A 22,389-nucleotide genomic window follows, 5' to 3' on the forward strand; every position below is an offset into this window, starting at 1 on the left:
TGGTGGTGGGCACTGGCGGTGCTTATGGTGGTAGACGGGAGGACTTACCGTCCAGAATGCCACCTCCTGGCAAAGAGACGGATGTTACAATGACACCGCAACATAGCGGAGAGGATGGCGATGAACGTGTGTGTGTGTGTGTGTAAGATGAATGTGTGTGTATGTAAGATGAATGTGTGTGTGTAAGATGATTGTGTGTGTGTGTGTGTAAGATGCATGTGTGTATGTAAGATGAATGTGTGTGTATGTATGTAAGATGAATGTGTGTGTGTGTGTGTAAGATGCATGTGTGTGTATGTAAGATGAATGTGTATGTATGTAAGATGAATGTTTATGTATGTAAGCGTTCTTCATCGGAAGGTCCGGCGGTCACTCGTGGCCCCTGGTGGCCTTTAGTGGGGCCCCCGACAATACACAGCGAGCGAAAACACCGCCCACCATCATCATCCTCATCGTGCGGTCAAACCCCCAGTGGTTTCAAATGTGTGGCGGCCCTCACGCTCATGATGTCTTATCGGCGAAAGTGGCCCCGGCTGTGAGAACGAGTGAAGAACACTGATGCATGTCGAACTTCTTTGTGACCGTACGTAGCCTACCGTGCTAGTGGGAGGTGTGGGGGGGGAGGACAACAAGCGAGGAGCAGTACGTGCGTTCACAGCTGGGCCGCATTCGCGGTGCGTTGACGATCTACACGTGACTTAGTCAAAGGGCTGCCAATGACGGACGGCTGCTCGTGTTCTGGCCGTGATGCGTGGGAGGAGTACGCGGAGACAACCCACCACGCATATGAGGGGGTATTATTGAAAGCTCTGCACATAATCCATTGCTGTCATGTATTGGCTACCTCGCAGTCCATGCCTACAACAACTTGTACGGTATTTCCAATCTCATATCCAAGTCTGCTTGGCTTCTGAGATCTGATGAGATCATACATATTCAGGTTCATTTTTCTAAGATAGAGGACTCCTACCACTGTCAGCAGTACAACTGGGCACACCACTGTTAGTCTATCGGCAGTCTGTCGGCAGGTCGATATACTAACTCTTCCAACGTGCCTGGTTGACGTTAATGCGAAGGCCAAATCGCAGGCCAAGTACCAAACTCCCCTCTCAGCAGCGGTGTGAGCAGCGCTGTAGAGTCGTGACAATGACACATCTCTACCTCTAAACGAATATAATCAATTATCAACTAAATAAAAGCAATATAACCCACAGTGCTTGCAGCAGCAGCAGCTGATGGTGGAGGTGGTCGTGGTGTTGGTGGTGGTGGAGTGGGTGGCGCTCACTGATGGCCGAGTAGACGGTGATCGGCTCCGAGCTGGGCGAGTGGGGGCCCGGCCCGGCCGCGTTGATGGCCTTCACGCGGAACTCGTAGCGCTTCCCCGTCGTCAGCCCCTGCGCGATGAACCTGCGGGGAACCGAGGCCGAGTTGAGAGCCGCCACGCAAGCGACCGACGTATGTCGGCCGATGTATTTTTGTTCCCCCGTGCGCAGGAGGACACGTGACCGTACGAGTGCTGCCCCTGCGTGTGTGGCACCTGGTGCCCTGGATGGGCTTGTTGTTGCAGGGCACCCAGACGCCAGTGCCCTCTTCACGTGCGTCCACGTAGTAGCCAAGCAGCTCGCCCTCCGTCTCGATGGCATCCCACGCCAGCTGCACCGACGTCTTGGTGTTGCGCGTGGCCAGCGGCCGCGCCGGTGCCCCGGGCACATCTGCGGCTCGCAGTCGAAGCGGAGCGAGTTTCAGTGGCGGGGAGAGGGAGGCCGCCGGCCTGGGCCTCGCCGCACGGTGCGGGCTGGCGGCCTCGGCTTCTCGTCGGCAGAGGAAGCAAGCAGAGCTACAGCGGCCGCTGCCCTCGTCTAGTGAAGCGAGAGCGGCGCTCCATCTCGGAAGTAAAATCCAATTGCGAAGAGACTATGGCCGTCGGTGGAGGAAAACGCCGGAGAGAACGAACAACACGACGACAACGATGGTGGCAAAAGACAAAGATCGGCAGCATAGGCTGTGGAGAGAGCCACGGTGGGAATAGGGCGCAACGTGGGAGACAGCACGGACCGTGCGCGCTCATGGAGTGTGCACACGCGCGGAGTCGAGGGGCAAGGCCACGACTCTCCATCCGAGCGGAGCACGATACAGGGGCAGCCAGGCGCCGCTGGCAACCGAGACTCTCCCGGTCCCTAGAGCTCTTATCGGGGTTGAATGAAATAAACAAATAACCACAAACAAACACCGGGAGAGCCACATCGCGCGCGGTGGGCCCGCACTCACCCAGCCGGTCCCCAACGCTGACGGGGCCTGTGGCCTCCGAGGGCTCGCTGATCCCGCACGAGTTGCTGGCACGCACGCGGAAGTGGTAGGCCTCGCCCGCGTCCAGGCTGAAGGTGGCGTAGCGCGGAGACTTGAGCGGCATCTCCAGGTTCTCGCGCTGCCACAGGCCCGACGAGCCCACCATCTGGAGGGGAGGGCCAGGGGCACGCGCAGTCAGTCGGCCTCCACGCCGTCCATGCACCACCCTTGCTTCTCCGTCTCGCCATTACACTATGTAACACAATTTTTATTCCTGGGTAATAAGTGTTATTTCGCAATTGCTTATGCCTAGAAATAGAGAAAATGGCTATTATTCCCCACAAACTTTTGTGACCAGGACAGTGATATTTTGAAATTTACCTATTTTAAATGAGAAAACGAGCGAATTTGTGTCTTTTCATTCATAAAATCAGAAAGAAAAAAAAACCATTTACATTTGGGGCAAAGCGTCACTGTGGTACACGTGCGGATCTCAATCGGGGACGAGGCGCTACCTTCTCCACGTAGTAGACGAGGCCCTCGCTGCCCCGCAGAGATGGCGGCTTCCAAGAGAGCACCACGTAGTCCTTGGTGGCCTCGGTGACGGAGAGCGCCGTGGGCGGGCCCGGGATCGTCCCCTCTGCACACGCGGTCAGCACGGCCAGAAGCGCCGCTGATGATCCCACGGCACCATCGCAATCCCTCCCTCCGCCCCTGCTGCTGCTGATAAACTGCTGAACCCGTGCAAAGTTGACACCCAAGCGGCGAGGTCTGCTCTGACTGTGTCCGACCACCTGGCATCAGGTCTTGGCTTCCTCTCGGTCACCGGCGTCTGGGTGCCACTCAAAACGCCTGCCCCTGATGGCCTCCCCTCCTCCAGCACCTGCACACTCCTGATTTACCTCGGCACTGCTTTGCACTTATATATATTGAACTCCATTTGCACTGCACGTAGCCAATCGGAGGTGCTTTAGTGCTGCATGGTATTTCTTACATCCAAGTCGCTCACCCTACCCTGCGATGCGCCTGCATTTAGAAACTTCCTTTGTCATTGCGATTTTAAAGTCTGTCTTAAGGAGGCCCTTCCTCCACGAGGGGGCGTGAGCAAAACATTGCAGGGCTGCACCTCTACCCTCACCAATCATATGGCAGCCCATCCGATACCCCTTCCTCATACACCTGTCCCTTAGCAACACAGTGGGCTCCTCTACTCATGCACAGCGGCTTACGCACTGCGCCAGTCTCAAACCGGCGCTCCCTCTGGACGCGACAACGCGAACGGGTGAGCATGCACACGCGGCGCCCTGGGCGAGATGTCCGCACTCGCACCTTCCGGCTCCTCCTCCGTGACCATAATCTGCCCGGTCCACGGTGCAGCCGGCATCTCTGTGAAAGGGAGAGCAAAGCGTGAGACTGATTCTCAACACAGTGTACGAATCCCCCCCCCCATATAGATGACGTTTTATATTACAATTATATAGCATTTGTGATTTGTATTTTAATAAAATATTGAATTACCAAAAAAACTCTTAACAGCGGACCCCAATGCAATAATTGAAGAATGAACTCAACAAAACGAATCGCTCTCTCCTGGCAGATGCCTGGGCTGGGTGTGCGTGACTGTGCAACACAAGTCGCGAGGTTCATTAATGAGAAAAAAAACAATTCTTTGTTGGAGTGATTTGCAGACGTTACTGGGAATTGTATACTTATATATTTTAACATCAATACGGTGAAGACACTGCAATGCTTTGGAGGAAAGCCTAAGTGGCTTGCGAGGGAGTCTCGAGGGGAATGTGTTTAGATCCCTGGTGCCCACAGGACTGGGCTGAGACCACCAACTCACTCCACTCGTCAAAACCAACCCCAGGAGGTTCTCTGCGGTGCCGGCTCAGTGCCTGTGACCCCGAGTCCTCGCTTCCCCACCGGGCTTGGGGGGGGGGGGGGACGGTGACCTTTGTGGTGAGCGCGGGCGGTGGGGTCGGCGACGAGCACGGGCTCCGAGGAGCGCGAGGCAGGGCCCACGCCGCGGGAGTTGACGCTTCGCACGCGGAACTCGTAGGAGTGTCCCTCGGCCAGCCCCGTGACGGGCAGGCGCGCGAACCGCACGGGCGCGTCGTTGCACTGCACCCACTGGTCGGTGCCCACCTCCCGCCTGGCGCCGGCGCGAGGGGAGGCAGTGCGGCACAGGTCACAGGTCACGGTGGCTCGGGTCGAGCGGTCCCAGCGGTGGGACACACACGCTCGGACGCACGCACGGCTTAACGGGGTTTTGGTTGTTTTATGGGGGGCGATTTACATGTTCCTGGAAAAAATTCGCTGAACACATTTTCCAGGACGGCTACCTCAACAAGACGGTGATCCTGGGAAAATCAGGACAGGTGGCAACCCCCCTCTGCCCACCTACTCACTCACGAGCTCGCCCACCCATTCACCCATCCACCCACCCACTTATTCACCCATTACATCTAAACACATTGTCTTGAGTGGTGTTTCATTGACCTGGCAAAGCAAGGGAAGACCTACAGATTCCCCACGACAGCTGCCTCCTGAGAAAAGCAGGTCAGGTGGCGACCCCAGCCCCGAGTCGGCGGACGTCGGCGTCTCACCGGTCCACGAAATAGCCGATGACGGGACTGCCGTGGTCGTCGCTCGGGTGCTTCCAGGTGACGATGACGTAATCCTTGTTGACGTCCTCACACGCCACCTCGAGCGCGGCGCCTGGCGCCCCCTCCACCTCCGTCTTCCCGTCTGGCACGGGGGGGGGGGGGGCACACAGACGCGTCGCGTGGTCAGGTGCTTACCGGGCAGGGGACGCGTCTGCTGCGAATGAACAGTGGCGTAGTGAGCTTTTGTCTCCGGTGGGGCAAGTCTGGAGGGTGACCCATTAGATGTTAATTCAACAACAGAGTGCATTCTTACATCAATGTGTTCAATGAATACAAAAAAAATAAGTTGGACATTTTGAACGTGCATAAATGTGACCCCAATTACATAACATGATCTGGAACATGGGTCCACATCTCTGCTTGTTCACTTCATCAGGGCCTAAATATGTGGCACCATTCACCCTTCTATCACCGAGGCCTCAACTCTTTTCGATAGCTCTGAATTGTTCTCCTTTAGGTTGACTGCTGCTCCCACTGCGGCCGTGTGGCAGTGGCACCACTGGTGAAGAGATGAGCACCGCCCCCCTCACAATCGTCTGAATGCGTTGTGCGTGCACACCAACAAAAAGACAAAGATCCCCCGTCTAGCCTTAACAGACTCTTGGGGGAAGTGCTGTTCGCGAGCACCTACAAAGGCCGCGAGGGTACACGAGACAGTGTCCCCACTGGCTAGCACCGCACATCGGCAGCCTTTATCTCCTGAGTGGCTGTTTTCACATATCGCACCAGGTACTCATTTGAGGCTGAGCCGACCTCGGTGAGGCCCAGGACCAGTTCAGATATTCTCCACCGTTATTGGTGATGAGTGGGAATTGAACTCGGGTCGCTGGGTTTGTAGCGCGGCACACTAACCACTGCACAAAGACAAATATCCCCCGTATAGCCTTAACAGACTGTAGGGGAAAATGCTGTTAACGAGCACCTATGAAGGCCGGAACGGTACACGAGGGGGTGGGTGGCCAGCACCACGCCAGACCGCCTTTGTCTCCCCAGTGGCGATGTTCACACCAGGTACTCATTTCAGGCTGAGTCGACCTAAGGGAGGCCCGTACCGGTTCAGATAATCGTCACTGGTGTTGGCCGTGAGCAGAAATCGAACTCGGGTCGCTAGGTTCATAGCGCAGCGCGCTAACCGCTACACTACCGCTCACCATAACCACTGCACACACGCACACGCACACACACACGCACACACGTGCACACACACACGCACACACACACACACGCACACACACACACACGTACACACACACGTGCACACACACACACACACGCACGCACACACACACGCACACACACACACACGCACACACACACACACACGCGCGAATGGACCCTCACCGCGGACGAAGACGTAAGCGCTGTACTGGTCGTAGGAGAGTCCGGCAACGACGCGCAGCGTGTAGAGGCCCTCGTCCTCCTTGTTGAGGTGGCGCAGCGTGATGGTGCCCCGCTCGCCAACGCGGCTCGTCTCCACCCACTTGGAATCCTCCAGGAGCTCATCTACACACACCACCGCCACCGCCACCAAAATCGCCGCCACCACCAACACCACCACCACTGTCACTGCCAACACTGTCATTGCCACCACCACCGCCGCCACCATCACCGCCACCGCCACCACCACCATCACCACCGTCACTGTCACCACCATCACCACCATCACCACCGTCACTGTCACCACCATCACCACCGCCACCACTGTCACTGCCATCTCCACTACTGCCACCACCATTGCGAAATATACATGCCAATACATACACACCACTATACCGCAGTAACGCATGGCCTTAACGACACCCCTAGGATGTGATTGTCTGAAACTCACAGACATCATTCGTGGATGACTGGAACTTAGACTTGAAGCCACCATCTCGGCAGCCCTTACTCGGTGCTCCGGCCCCTGAGCTAGACGGCCTCATCGAGACAAAACGCTTTTGTCACCATGTGGCCTACTCAATAACAATGATGCCCATTATCCAGAGAAGCCTCGCTGAGCAACCGACTTGCTGCATTGGGCGAGAGACCGTGTGCGGTGGGAGTCGGTGCTGACCGTCGCGGTACCACTCCAGCGTCGGGTGGAATCCGGGGATGCTGGGCTGGAGCAGCACGGTGCAGCCCAGGCTCAGCGTGTCGCCCTCCTTGCCGAACGACACCTGGAACTTGTCCATGAGGTGGATGTCGAAGTAGGATGGGATCATCGTGGACACTGCTCATGGGGATGAGAAGAAACAATTTCGGTTTTTGTCATGAAAAAAAACGAAGTTTTGCGAAGTAAAAAAAGCAAGCGAAGACTACGTGGCACGGCATGGACGGGATGACGATGACGAGAGGGAGTTAAATTCGGTTTGATTTGGTGACGTGGGTGAGTAACCTTCAGACCCAGCGGAGTACCTTACGAGAGATGTTACATCGTGAGGGATCTGGTGAGGTCGGGCACATCCACGTGACTGGTCATAGGCCACGACCGTGTCAACACCGACATAAAATATTCCGGCCCGTAACTTCATTTTCTAAATATACATTTGGCGTGCGATGGTTTCGATGTAATGGATGAGTGGTGGTTGGCAGCACAGACCTTCGTGGTATCCAGAACCTTCCTCCAGAGCTCCCCTGAAGCCTGCAAAAGCAAAGGGAAGCAGGTGCACAGTCCTGGTCAGTGATGGACCCGGCCCGGACCATCATTCCTCCATGGTCTATAAAATCAGTACCACTTTGTGTGAAGTCAACAGTGTTTGTCCTACTGAGGAACTGGGCCCTGCTGTAGGTATTGAGTATTTCCCACCACTGTCTCGTGGTCGCCTCATCAATGAAACAAATAAAAAATATATATCTACTCTCACTCGTTATCGTCAAAACAATTCACGGGGTGTACATATTGGTCCTAATGTAGACGATGGGCGGTGAGGGGGAGAATGTTTGTACATAGAGTATACTGTATATGTGTGTGTGTGTGCATTAACGAGTCGTGGTATGATACGGACTCCGCGCTCGCAGGGGCAGTCGTGGGGTGACCGGAGCTGTGGGGGGGGGGGTTGGGGGGGGGGCTGTGGGGGCTGTTTGGGGGGGGGGGCTGTGGGGGGGGGGGGCTGTGGGGGGGGGGGGTTGGGGGGGGGCTGTGGGGGCTGTTTGGGGGGGGGGCTGTGGGGGCTCACGTTTGACGACGAGCGAGGCGAAGCACGAAGCCTCGCCCTTGACGTTAATGGCCGAGATGGAGTACTGTGCCGTGTCGTCAAAGTCGCACCTGGGGGTGGGGAGGGGGGAGCGCCGTGAGCGGGGAAAGCGCTGCGCTCGGAATCCGCGGCCACCACGGTGGATAGGCACGCAGGCGCTGCCGTGGGTACGCACCGTGCGTGTGCGTGTCTGTACGCACCGTGCGTGTGCGTGTCTGTACGCACCGTGCGTGTGCGTGTCTGTACGCACCGTGCGTGTGCGTGTCTGTACACGCCGTGCGTGTGTGCGTACGGATGCCGGACTTCACTTCAGCCAAGTGTGCTCACGTCGGTGACCCAGAACGCGCATTCACCAGTTGACTCAGTGGGGAAGCGAGCGGCTCGCAATCGGAAGGTAAGAGTTAAAATCCCATTTGGGGGTTGACTCAGCCCATCATCCCTCCATGGTCGATAAAATAGGTACCACTATGGTCCCTGTCGTACGAATGGGGAATTCCAACCACTGGTTAAGGGTTAGAAATAGAAAATGAGCACAGCCTCAATGTTAATTGGAGCACGAAATCACATTGACACCACATCCAGTAAACATCTGTGGCTGCTCCTAGTCACGAGAAATCAAGTCCCGTATGCATCCTTGACCACTCATGAAATCGTGACAATCGAAATGCGCGCACCGTGACATGACCTCCATGAGCAAATTGCCAAACACGTGCTCACCTGCTGATCTCCAGCGTGTTCACTCCGAATCGGCTCTCAACTCTGTACTTCTCGGGACACATCTCCGAGCTAATGGGGACGTTGTTCTTGTACCTTTAAAAAAACAAAAATAGGAAGTTAAAGCAGAAGACGATAAGCACGCCTCAGCCAGAGTGTTTCCTTCCAGCATCGCTTCTTTGAAACTTGGAACAGATTGTACCCGACGGTCTAGGGAAGAAAGCGTTGTGCCTTAATACTGCTGCTGCTGCTATTGTTGTCACTTTAGACAGACAAACAACGTGGACACTTGCCGAACTGCACTGCAGCATCTCGGCTTTGTCATCACGCGGGAGAACATTGTCTGCCGCTGCGTGACAACCTGTAATCCTCGCAAACCCGACGCTCCCAAGCTGCTGCGCTCACGACATTTCGCGTGGCGCTAGAAATTAATGTAAATATAATTAAAGTAAATACAGCGACACGTGCATTCGCCTGTTTCAGACCGTCATTAACGTACGCACCTGTAATGTTATACAAGGATGGCTGGAGACATGTGATGGTGTAAGGCGTGATGGGGGCGACTCATTAAGGGTTGGCATGCTGAGATTGAACTTGACCAGGTCAGTGCGGGGTTGGGCGTTGTGTGGTGCAGACGGATAATGATTTGGCAGAGCGATGTCAGTCAAGTGTGACTCTTGGTCTAAATTTATTGAACCTTTCATTGTCATCCTCGCAGGCTCCAGCGATCTGGCCCCGCTCGCCAGCCGCTGAGTTGTCGTCAATCAGGGTCACAATTCAGGGTCACAATTCCATCCAAGAATCAGTTCCCTTTCGTTGGTCTTTGTAAATGGGGCGACGATAACGTGGACAGATGTGTCAAACCCATCGGATGCAAGGCACACGAAATAAAAATAATACATAATAAACAAAATGAATTCTTTCACATGTGTAGTGTATTATCATTCCATGCCTGTATTATAGGGGTAAGGACGCATCGTAATGGATGACTTGACGTGTTCTTACACCCTTAACGTTTTGTCACATGAACGCCATCATAATCCTCATCGGCCACCTCCTCACAAAGCCGTCGTTACCTCTCGGGGCTCTGCACATTGACAATGGCTGTTATTTGGAATGAGTAACCCAGCCCCTGCCAGAGAAAAGTGGATAATTCAGGGCCACGGCCACCATCACCAACCCCGACGATCACTTGAGCAGCCGTTGGACGCCGGTTTCAGCGTCAGCCCCGTAGCGTCGCGACGCCTCTGTCCGGCACTCTCACTCACCACGTGATCTTGACCTCGGGCCAGGCGTCCACGGTGCTGGTGAACTTGACGTTCATGCGCTCCCAGATGGTGTGCGAGCGAAGCCGCACGGTGAAGTGCGGCGCACGCAGCTGCCCGTCCAGGCTCATGCGCTTCTGCACCTGGGAGCGCGTGTGGATCTACACGCAGAGACAAAGACTGCTGGGGCGCGCGCTGCGCAGCGAGTACCGTGCCCGGCCGCCTTTGTATCCCGACTGATGATCTCTCCACACTGCACCAGGTACTCATTTAAGGCTGCGTCCGCCGCCTATGGGAAGCCTAAGACCGGTTCAGTTAACTGAACCCAGCTCATCGGGTTCATAAAGCAGTGCACTAACCACTCTACCACCGCTCTCCACACACACCCTGCCAGACATCTCAATCAACCACTTTTAAAAGTCACATAGATTTGTCCTATTTAGTGATGCTACTGAATTGTGTTTTTTTTACTATGTTATTCCATGGTGTTATTTGGACCGTGTCATGAGATGGAGTGCCGATTGAGGTCTCTCTCTGAGAGCAAAGCATCAACCCGTGGACAAGAACGGCCCAGATTTCACAGAACTCTTTCTGAGACCCCTTCCAGCGTCCTCGTTAACGCACAATGTTTTAGTGGCGGACTTCCCAGACGCCCTGTCATGTGACCGTCGAATCAATATTCTCTACTCCCAGAGCCGCAATTTATCCAAATTGAGTGCAAACCCAACATTGCCACGAGTGTATTGTGAGCAGTAATTGGCCACTGAGCTGAGAGACCGTCTTCTGATTTCCTCTGACGAAAATATGGTTAAGTCACGTGATAATCTGGTGTAGTCACGAGAGAATCTGGTTAAATCACGTGATAATTTGGTGTAATCATGAGATACCCTGGTTAAGTCACGTGATAATCTGGTATGATCATGAGAGAATCTGGTTGCATCACGTGATAATCGGGTGTAGTCATGACAGAATCTGGTTAAATCACGTGATAATCTGGTATTTATCATGAGATAATCTGATGAAATCATGAGATAATCTGATTAAATCACGTGAAAATCTGGTGTAATCATGACATAATCTGGTTAAATCACCTGATAATCTGGTGTAATCGTGAGATAATCTTGTTCAATCACGGGCGTCTGATACTCTGTATGTCAGCATTTGTAAAGTGCCCCATGTGGAGTGTACATGCAATGTTAGAGCACACGATGATGTTTGTTGGCCATGCTGAATTTTTAATGAGCAAACAAATTGCTTCATTGCAGCGCACCGACCCAGGAAGCCACTGGAGTTTGCACTTTTAAATCATCTCGATTGAAAACGAATTTCTTTAGAACTGATTTTGTGTTTCGTTTGTTGTCCATCCCCGCACCTACAATTAGCAGTTGGCTACATACGGTGCGAAATACGTTCAATATATATACACACGGCGACGTGATTGAATGCGCCGTTGAGTCCAGCAGGTTCTAAAGCCACCTTAAACTTAATTTACAACTTGACGCAGTGTGTAAACCTGAAAATTTGATGGCGCGGGAGTAAATCACGGCACACATCTGACTGCAGTGCAGCATCTAGGCTGGAGAAACGGCTGAGCTAGAGGAATGCAGACAGCGTCTGTGAGTCCCAATCATATCCGTTGTAAAACAAACGACTTTTTCTCAAATCGAAATCACTTCACCCGAGAGAGTACAGTTGGTCAACGTGGATTACATATCCCGCGTGTTGTGAAAGCTCGTTGAATGAATGATTAAACAAAAAACTACAAAGCGTAGGCTGAAAAACGCTGAACCAGTCCATTGATTTCCATTACATCCCCCAACAGCTATGCACGGGGAAAACGAGGATGAGAATACACGCTGCGGCTTCGAACCAGGCGACCCGGGTTCGATTCCCGCCCACGGCCATCAACACCAGTGGAGAATATTTGAACCGGTCCTGAGCCTCCCCTCGGTCTACTCAGCCTCAATGGAGTACTTGGCGCGGTGTGTAAACATGGTCACTGGGGAGACAAAGGCGGTCGGGCTTGGTGCTGGCCACCCACCCCCTCGTGTGCCGTCCCGGCCTTCATAGGCGCTACTCGCTAACAGTGAAAGCTATAGGAGGGATCTGCGTGTGTGTATCTGTGTGTGTGTGTATATGTGTGTGTGTATCTGCGTGTGTGTGTATCTGTGTTTGTGTGTAGCTGCCGGGCGGCTCAGCCGTGCCGGGCGGCTCAGCCGTGCCGGGCGGCTCAGCCGTGCCGGGCGGCTCGGCCGTGTCGGGCGGCTCGGCCGTGCCGTGCGTGCCCCGAGCACCTGCTGACGGATGTGGGAGAGGTCCGCGCGCTCCCGAAAGATCTGCCGCGAGCGCCACATGCTCTCCTCGACGCTCTCCAGCTCGCTGGCGAACAAGTGGCTCGAGCGGTAGGCGGAGCGCCGCTTGCTGGAGAGCTCCAACTCCAGCTGCTGCTCCTCCTCCTCCAGCTGCTGCCGCTGCTCATGCTGCTCGTGCTGCTGCTCGCGCTGCAGCGAGGACTCGTGCGCGTACTCGTGCGAGTACTCGTGCTGCCACGCGCGGCTCGTGCTCGACAGCTCCGAGAAGGAGGAGGAGGCGGCGGCACCGAGCCTGCAAGGGCAGCAATAGCAGGGGCAGCGAGACCGTGCTGGGGGTCATTTGACCGTGCGTTTGTATGTATGTTGAACTTATTTCGCACTGTAGGTAACCAACCGTGCTAATCGGAGGTGCGGGGAAATGACATCAACTTAAAAACAAAATGCTGTTTTCAAGAAATTAGTTTTTAGATCTAGATGATGTAAACGTTTTTAGATCTAGATGATTTAAAAGTGCACAGCTCCAGTGGCTTCCTAATATCGGAAGGAAAGAGCTTTCCAGACGGCCGCAGAAGGGCATCTGAAAGCGTGCGACGCAGTGACCATCTTTGTTCGATGGCTAGTTGATGCGAGTTCGTGAAGGGGGAGAGGTCAGAACACGTTTGAATATCGCTACTCACCACTGATGTTTAGCTGTGGCCGGTAATTGAACTCAGGTGGTAAGGTCCATGGCCTGTTCCATCTTTACCTCTCAATATTTCACATTTCACCTGCTGCTGTTGCTCCTGGTGCGATTCTGGCTGGGCTGGGCCTCGGGACCACTCTTTAGCTCCAGAACATTGTCGCAGTTCTCGTTCTCGACCTTGGCCTCGGGGCTGTGGCCTCAGGATTTGGCCTAATCGTATTCCCCATGTGATCCTATTGGAATCCCGTTTTCCCACCATGTAACCCTATTGGAATCCCGTTTTCCCATGTAACCCTATGGGCATTCCGTTTTCCCACCATGTAACCCTATTGGAATCCCGTTTTCCCATGTAACCCTATGGGCATTCCGTTTTCCCACCATGTAACCCTATTGGAATCCCGTTTTCCCATGTAACCTTATGGGCATTCCGTTTTCCCCCATGTGACCCTATTGGAATCCCGTTTTCCCATGTAACCTTATGGGCATTCCGTTTTCCCCCATGTGACCTTATTGGAATCCCGTTGTGCCCCATGTGAGTCTATGGGAATTCTGCATCATGTAATTGTTTTCCGAGCGTCCCGGCGCGTGTGCTGGCTGATACCGGCTGCGGTAGATGGGCACGTAGTACTGGTATCCGGGCTGCAGGTTCTCGTGATCCTGCAGGATGCGCAGGTGGCGCGAGCGCTTGACCCGGGGGCTCAGCACGGGGCTCCAGCGGCCCAGGTGGAGCACCTCGGTGCCAGCCGCGACCTCCTCCTCCAGCTCGTACGTGCCGCCCTTCCCCCTGAGTGGCAGGTAGCGGTGGGGGGGGGGGGGGGGGGGCACACGCGGCACTGATGCTCACGGCGGCTCGCCCATGCGAGAGACGCGGCCGCCCAGGACCCAGCGCCCGTGGTTCTGGGCCCGAGCAGTGGAAGTGACCATATCGGGGTATTGTGGACAAGTGCGACTTCAAGAGATTCACGTCTGGATGAGGCAGCCCAAGGCGCATTGTTCTCGCTAATTTCCCCACTGCTGGTGATCCAAACTAAACTCTTTATCTTTTACCACAAGCGACCTGGCCACAGGTGATCGTTCAGTGGCTTATCATCGTGTGAAAATGTGGAGCCATGCGCGGGTTTTCTCCATAAATTCAGGTTATGGTGACTATTCATCAAACACAAAAATCATTCCCCGAGCCCCTCTCTGCAAGATACATTCAGTAAAGCACGGTAGTGACATTTATATAATTCACATAATGTTGTTGGGTATGATGCTTGTGATACGTTCAGCATGTCTATGAGTGTGCGCTTGTTTAGTTGCAAGGGGTCAGTGCCGTTGTTCGGCATGGTTAGCGTGGGTCCCACGAGAAATGTTTAACCCTACTTGGTGGAGCCAATTGCCAATAACTTTTAAAACAACGACTCATCACCGAGGCACAACATTCTCAGGAAAACATGTATCCATCCTTTGATGGCTACACGCTTAAAGCCGATGCCACTTTCGTTGCAGGAAATCTATTTTACGTAATATTGATGTTTGTGCACTGCTTTAGATCTCTTCTCCAACTCGGTTGTTGTCACCCCAATTTATATTTGCTTCATCGCTGCGCTTTGTTTTTACGCCATCGCTTTTGTCATTTCCGTGAGCCAGGTCCCTCTCGTAGACGAGACCTATCCCCGGTCTCGCTACCAAACTGGACGAGCCCTCAATCGTGCGGCACGAGCCGGCCGCGCGTGGTGGCAGTACTCACTCGCACAGGCGGATGGCTCCCTCCCCTTCCGCAGCAGCGGCGTAGTAGTCCCTGTTGGTGGAGTCAACGAGCGCCGAGCTGTATTCACGCTTGCTCGACTCGAGGTGCGACGAGCTGTATTCACGCTTGCTCGACTCCAGGGCGGACTTGTAACGGGCACTGGCGGCGTATTCGTCCTCGCTGGCGTCGAGCAGAGCGAGCTGGTACTCGCGCTTGCCGGACTTGGCCCTCGTGGCGGCAGCGGCGCCGGCGGCGTGCTCGGACGACGCGAGCTGCCGCCGCGCCGCTCGCTGCTCGCGCAGCCGCGCGGCCGCGTGCTCCTGGCGGCCGAGGTCGAGCCGGGCCACGCGGTACTCGTCCGTGATGGCCTCCAGCTGCGCCGACCGGTAGTCGCGGAGCGAGGCGACGCGCGCCGCCCGGTACTCGCGGTCCGCCGCGTGCAGCTGCGCCTCGGCCGAGCGCAGGCGGGCGTCGCTCAGCTCGACGTTCCGCGCCCGGACCCTGTGGTAGTCGGAGTGAGCGGTGTGCTGCGACACGCCCAGCCCGCGGCTCTTTCTCGCTTGCACGGACATCGCCCCGCTGCTGCTGGTGCTGGTGGTGTAGCCCGACGTAGCCCGACTTGGGACAGCCTTGCTGGAGGACGTGCACTGCGGACAGGTGGCACGACGCGACACGACTGAGACGTGACGTCCACTATCAGCTCGGTGATGCACGCGGGCTACTGCGGTCACGTCAGAGGAATGGCACCGAACCGGACGCCTGCAAGAGCAATGGCAAAGATCGTGGTAGATAACGGAGGCAGAGGGCGACCAAGAAAACGATCATGGACTGATGAGGAAGAGGAGGTGCTAGAGAGGAATGATACGGAAACATCAGCAGCAGATGGGCCATGACGATGGTGCTGATGATGACGATGATTATTATTTTAGTGTTTAGTTTGGCCTTCCCCGCACCTCCAAATAGCACGGTTGGCTCTGTACGGTGTGAAAGAAGTTCAACATATATACATACAAGGTTTGGTCAGCGCCCAGGTGTGGAAGTGCTGCGTTGCTAAGTCCGCTAGGCAGACTGTGGAGACAATTCCCAATTAGCGGCAATGCACTTATTGCAAAATGGGACATTTATTTCGGAATGTTTGGCCTTTGGTTATTTTCACAGAGTTATCGGTAACAGCATTAGCGGTCCATTTTCACATTGAAATCAATGCTTTCCATTAACATTCGATGAACACTGCTGAGATTTAGAATAAAAGTATGCACTCATTTACACCGGCACACAGTGACCTACTTTAGAGTGGCCTGTAATGGATTCAGTAATGTCCTCGTGGGCACAGACGCTTGTTGATAATGTGCCCATAATATTTCTTATTCCCTTCACCAATCCTTTTAGTAGCCATTACCATGAATGCATTAATATTTTTGAACTAGGGTCATTATACGACAATAATCGAGTGGGGTATTATTTTTCAATCACTCGAGCCGGCAGTAACTTGAGCCAGAGGTTTTTTTAAACGAAAAAAAACACGTCTGCATGTAAAGCATCTTCAAGCATCTTCAGTCTCTCGATGAGCCACTGCCACCATCCCACAGATGCCAGTGTGGAGCTCATGAAGAAAGCCATTATCGCGAACGAGGTGAATAAAGTGGGCGGGTTGAGCGAGGGAGCCATTTAGAGAAATGCAATCACAGGACCAATGCCCCGGCTGGCTCCCATTTGGCAAACAGCTGCTGCATTTTGGGGTCCAGTTCTACATAGGGTGCCGCGGTGGTGAGATGTTAACTACCTCGCCTCGTATACAGGAGGTCGTGGATTCGATCCCGACCCTGACGCCTGCTGCTGTATATTTGGAGTTTGCAAGTTATCCCTGTGGTCCCGTGGATTTTTCTCCTGGTCTTCTGGTTTTTCGCCTCCACATTTATAAGCTTTGCGTTTAAAACATGTGACTGCTATACATTTCCACGTGAAAAGCCACTTTGTTGAGCTATCATATGTGGCCAGGTCACTTCTGATAAAATAGATTCATATCGCTCAGTGGGCCTTACCTGGTAAAATAAAAATTAAGTTAAATTTTAGCTCCAGCCCAGTTACAGGATTTGGTTAAGACGATGAGTAATATTGGAACAGCATCAGCAGCACCAGCAGCAGCATCAGCACATTCCATTGACTGCAAGGGCACCCGGAAAGCTGACCTACATTCTTGAGGCCATTAGTCAATTACTCAAATAGCATACCTGGTAATTAAAAGTTAAACAAGAAGAGGTGGCTGGGTGGCTTAGCGGTCAAAGCACTGAGCCACCACTGCTGAGATCCTTGGTTTGAAATCAGGTTTCAGCTGGCGGAGATTAACCCAGATTTTCCAGTGTAGTAAGTTGGTGAGTCACTAATGAATACACAACACAGCCAGCAAATGAGGTTTTATAATCCAAGTCTGGTGAAAGTGATTCCTTGCTCAAATAAGCACGGAAGCAATGCTCATCTTCGATATAAAGTACTGATTCAGTGCCTGAAATTCCACATTCCTGTGATGGGACAAGTCTTCCACAGGACAACCACTGCTGACTTGCACACAGCATTGCACGTATCTGCTCGACACCCTGGGAATGATGGGCTCAGTTCACCCCCATCCATGGTTTTAACTCGGAAGGCATGCGCGACCATAGGACTTGCTTTTCGTTTGTGCGAAAAGCAAAGCCAAAGGTCAGAGTGCCCACTCAGTGCTCGCAGCTGTTGTGGTGGCTCTCCTGATCCAGATCAGTGTGGGCAGAGGACAATCACCGTTCACTTCCTGCGAATTGGTACTCGTTATTTTATCCACCTCGGATACTATGGACAGGGTCAAGTCGCTCCTCCAACCCCATCCCCCTCACTCTCCCACCGAAATTTTAACTCTCAAACTGCCCTTCTAATTGCAGGCGAATGCTATTCCTCGGAGTATATATAGCCCGACTATATATACAGCACAGTGCGGTATATATGTGCGTGCGTGCGTGTAAAACAAGTATTGGAGATGTGAGCAAAGACCCTTGGGGGCTAAACGCGACCGAATCAGCATCGCAGAATCTGTTAGATAATTAAAGTAACGGCATAGCAATGTGAAAATGTTCGAGCGTAAAATTTCGAATATAAAGTTCATACATTGATTTCAATAACGTTCATTTAAGCAGTGATGGTAAGTGACAAAGGGCTGCACATTTGTTTGGTGATGATTCTGCATACATTCTCCCCATCCCAAAACAGGCCATGTGTAACATAATATAGCCAATATAATTTACGTGTACTATAATGCAAACTATGTAATATAATATTCATGTAATTTAATCCAGACCATGCCGACGAGCAAATGCCACTTTCCTCAATTGCTCGATGGTTCAAAGGATGAGGCAGCCTATTAAATAATCATTGATGACAATCCTTATCGCTCCACTGCTCTTGCTTATTGTGATTATAATGTTTAACATTCTTCACAGTCTTTACACACACACACAGCACATGACAATTGCAAGCATGCAAATTAGTTAACAGCTTAATATTTTCTTAAGTTACGGTAGTTTTACTCTTGATTAACTACGGAAATAGGATGCGCGTAAAACACATTTGGTAAACTGAAGATGCAAATTAGAAAGTGTATTGCTGCGTCTCGTGGTGTAAGTATACAACAGGGCCTCATGTACAGCAAAATATACATTCTAACATTGCAATGAATTGCATATACAACACACACAAAGTATATAATCTAAACAATGTATGTTTAAATGTTAACGTCTCAATGGTGTCATTGCTCTCTGGATCAACGACCAGCGAAGCCAGACACGCGGGTGATCTGGCACCTACCTGGTTCTAAACTCTCGCGAAACAACGGCCAGATGAGCCTTCAAACGACTCCCTCCTCCTCACTCTACGCACACACGGCACCACAAACCCGCAAAGCCGAGCGCACGATACAATCCCAGAGGCGTGCGGCGAGAGGGGACCCGCAGGAAGGATGGGAGAGAGCGCCAGGGGAGCGCAGGGGGAGCGAGATGGATACCCGAGGGCGTTGCTGCCCGGCGCGCCCATGTATGGCGAGGAACGGCGCTTCCACCGGGGTATTTTCGGCCCGCTTACTACGCGATTACCCTGCCCGCTCGCTCGCTCGCTCGCTCCCCAGCCGAGAGGGCAGACCCCGGTGGCCACGGCACTTGTCACCGTGAGGCGTGAGTGGCAATGGGGAGAAGCGCGGCGAAGCGCTTCTGAGCGAGGCGCTGAGGAGGCGACGGAGCAGAGTGCAGGTGATTGAGCCCACGGGAGGGTGTGAATTTGTTTTTGTCTTTAACTGAAGAACGAATGAAAATACATCAAAGCGAAGTCGAGTCACGGTGTCTCTCTGCTCAGTTACCGATAGAGCGGCGCTCAGCTTCACTGGAAATTCCACATTCCCATGGCAGGAAAAAGTCAACAATAGAACAATCATTGTTGACTTACCGCAAAGGATTACGGGTTTAGTTTGCTACAATTCCATTGCTTTATTCACAAGTATTTTCATCTATGACCCATCTTGGCCCATGAATTATCGCAGCACCCGTCCTCCACTGTTGGCGATCATCGTCACCATCGTCACTATATCGAATCTGCCGCTGATGTGTCCACGTCATATTCATAAGTCCAGTACTGCAAGATCACGCCACAGACTCGATATGTACACTGTCCAAATATGAATATTTCTTGTCAGGATACACGCCATATATCTCTGGTATAGGTTAATGCTGGTGCTGTGGTGCATGTGCCTCACCGCACAGACAGATATTGACTCTACGATGACACACGGCTGTGCGTGCACCCTCCCCTGTGACGGCACGCATGAGAGAACGTTACGACCAACGTTTACAAAGAGAGCGGCAATGTTGCGTAGGGATCCATCATCGCAACTGTGATTTCCTTCACCTCTGAGCAAGGGAGGGGGGTCCCTCCTGAGACGCGCTTTCTCAACTGCGCGGAATAACCCAAGTGACAAGCTCAGCTGAAATGTGACGCCCCGCTGGGCAGCGTCACGCTGGCAGCGCTGGTGCAGGCACGGCAGCAGCTGGCTCCCACGCAATGAGCTACCGGAGAGTGGGGGCAGCCAGCGATGGCGTCAGCGATGGAGAGGTCAAGTGGCCATCTGGTATCCGCAACAGTTGTCAATATCCAATGCTTGACCCCTTAGAGCACTGACGCAGCCCCTCATTGCATCATCATCAGCCACGGTAAATCCACTGCTGGATGAAGGCCTCCCCAAGCCACCACTATCGCCCACAATCCCGTCATGCAACAATCCACATCGCTCCTGCACAAGGGGCGATTTCATCACTCCATCTCCTCGGTGGACGTTCAACAGCCGACTTGAATTCAGAAAGGGCCTCACAGAAAAATGTTTCCACGTGCATTGATTACGCTTTTTTCAATTTTATCAATTTGTTACGCTGTTAATAGAACATTCCAATGTGACTAAAGGTGCATTTTATTTGTAATTAATCATTAATACTATAATTACGCATTTTGGTCCATTAAAATTACCACGTTATCCACGTATATCTCTTTTTGTCGTAATGCCAACTATTTCCCTACGGCAGTTTGGCACAGAGGTGAGCGAACCCTGAGCGAACTCAGCCCACCACGTGTTAATACGACGTGTTAAACTATTAGTTCCCTCGGCACGCAGCGCCTACTGAGTTTCATTGTAGACCGAATCCCCTTTCGCGAGCCGTCACGACACCAGGAAAGCAATAGCAGGTGCCTTGGCACACAAATAAAGTGAGTTTGCTTCATTTCGTGTGGAGCTTGGCAGCTGGGATTATTCAATTTAGGAAACCTCACCCCAATGAATATTCTACTGCTTCCAATGAAACCCTATGCCAGCCATCTCAATGTCACGCACAAGTATTGCTCCAACTCGCGTCCCGGACGCATCCCCTAGAGGGTGGGAGGGAGGGAAGGGGGGGGGGTGGTAAAATAAAAAATTGCCGTCCCAACGATGCAGTCGCGAGACCCAGTGTGTGAGTCCAAGGCACGCACCACCCCGCAGTGCGCACCACCACGCGGGTTGCAGGCACGCGCATGCCCGAGGGGGCAGAAAACGCGTTTATCGCGCGTCCCTCTCGAGAGTGCTCTTCGAAGCCACCCCACAATCTGTGCCCTTTTAAAGCAGAGTTGTGTGCGCTCGTGAGTTGGGGGGTGTTGGGCCCCAAGGAATAAAGGGCGACTATCCTCGATGCGTGAACCCACCACTACCCCTACTCACTGCTGCCGCTCAAATATTCCGAATGTGACGACGGTGGCTTCAGGGCTGGAACACGGCCGCACACTTTTGAAGGGCCCTGCATGCAGGGCTGCCCTACAGGCGGGGGCTGCCCTACAGGGGGGGCTGCCCTACAGGCGGGGCTGCCCTACAGGGGGGCTGCCCTACAGGCGGGGCTGCCCTACGGGGGAGGGGGGGTGTCCTACAGGGGGACAGTTCCCGCCGGTTGTTGGTGACGTTGCGCTGAGCCGGTAGTTCACGCGATCAATATGAGTGGTGGGAATGAGGCCAGAACGCAAGGTGATGGAGTGAAAGCTTCAACACTGTCACCGCGTCCCGGAAAGAATCAATGATTCATCTGTTTTTTTTAATTTAATTTGACTCACAGATCGACCACCGAGAGGTCTAGACACGCAGAGACCCACAGACACACACAGAGACCCACAGACACGCACAGAGACCCACAGACACGCACAGAGACCCACAGACACGCACAGAGACCCACAGACACGCACAGAGACCCACAGACACGCTCAGAGACCCACAGACACGCACAGAGATCCACAGACACGCACAGAGACCCACAGACACGCACAGAGACTCACAGACACGCACAGAGACCCACAGACACACACAGAGACCCACAGACACGCATATAGACCCACAGACACGCACAGAGACCCACAGACACACACAGAGACCCACAGACACGCACAGAGACCCACAGACACACACAAAGACCCACAGACACGCACAGAGACCCACAGACACGCACAGAGACCCACAGACACGCATAGAGACCCCCAGACACGCACAGAGACCCACAGACACGCACAGAGACCCACAGACACGCACATAGACCCACAGACACGCACAGAGACCCACAGACACGCACAGAGACCCACAGACACGCACAGAGACCCACAGACACGCACAGAGACCCACAGACACGCACAGAGACCCACAGACACGCATAGAGACCCACAGACACGCACAGAGACCCACAGACACGCACAGAGACCCACAGACACGCACAGAGACCCACAGACACGCACAGAGACCCACAGACACGCACAGAGACCCACAGACACGCACAGAGACCCACAGACACGCACAGAGACCCACAGACGGAGCGAAGCTCCTCCCCCTCCTCAGAGTTGAACACCTCTAAGAGCATCGCACCAACATGCACGCCCGGGGCAATCAGGTGAGCTGGGATCACAATGAGAGCATGTGTTTACGTGTAGAGTGATTGGTTTGAGAAGAGTGCCATGCACCCAGATAAAAGTAGGGCTATATTTAC

At 53.4% G+C, this 22,389-nt stretch overlaps 1 protein-coding gene across 2 annotated transcripts in view; it reads right to left on the bottom strand.

Annotated features, from left to right (window-relative positions):
* LOC133347444 (myomesin-2-like) overlaps window positions 1–18,831 on the bottom strand; it is a 48,209-nt gene extending 29,378 nt beyond the window's left edge. Inside the window, exons 1-18 of one of the 2 annotated variants that reach the window (XM_061559699.1) lie at window positions 18,665–18,831; window positions 14,834–15,480; window positions 13,703–13,885; window positions 12,402–12,711; window positions 10,111–10,268; window positions 8,846–8,938; window positions 8,111–8,199; window positions 7,534–7,575; window positions 7,009–7,164; window positions 6,297–6,458; window positions 4,896–5,037; window positions 4,242–4,441; window positions 3,616–3,672; window positions 2,802–2,926; window positions 2,269–2,452; window positions 1,538–1,712; window positions 1,286–1,407; window positions 49–66 (exon numbers count right to left, since the gene is read on the bottom strand). In XM_061559699.1, coding sequence (XP_061415683.1) covers window positions 49–66; window positions 1,286–1,407; window positions 1,538–1,712; window positions 2,269–2,452; window positions 2,802–2,926; window positions 3,616–3,672; window positions 4,242–4,441; window positions 4,896–5,037; window positions 6,297–6,458; window positions 7,009–7,164; window positions 7,534–7,575; window positions 8,111–8,199; window positions 8,846–8,938; window positions 10,111–10,268; window positions 12,402–12,711; window positions 13,703–13,885; window positions 14,834–15,405 — 2,788 coding nt within the window. In that variant the 5' untranslated portion in view covers window positions 15,406–15,480; window positions 18,665–18,831. The remainder of the gene's footprint in view (window positions 1–48; window positions 67–1,285; window positions 1,408–1,537; window positions 1,713–2,268; window positions 2,453–2,801; window positions 2,927–3,615; window positions 3,673–4,241; window positions 4,442–4,895; window positions 5,038–6,296; window positions 6,459–7,008; window positions 7,165–7,533; window positions 7,576–8,110; window positions 8,200–8,845; window positions 8,939–10,110; window positions 10,269–12,401; window positions 12,712–13,702; window positions 13,886–14,833; window positions 15,481–18,664) is intronic. The other variant, XM_061559700.1, reaches the window with a different exon arrangement.
* Window positions 18,832–22,389: the final 3,558 nt, after the last annotated feature.

This window comes from Lethenteron reissneri, chromosome 26 (genome assembly GCF_015708825.2).
Source record: "Lethenteron reissneri isolate LAM-NWPU_2019-01 chromosome 26, ASM1570882v1, whole genome shotgun sequence".
Taxonomy (NCBI): Eukaryota; Metazoa; Chordata; class Hyperoartia; order Petromyzontiformes; family Petromyzontidae; genus Lethenteron; species Lethenteron reissneri.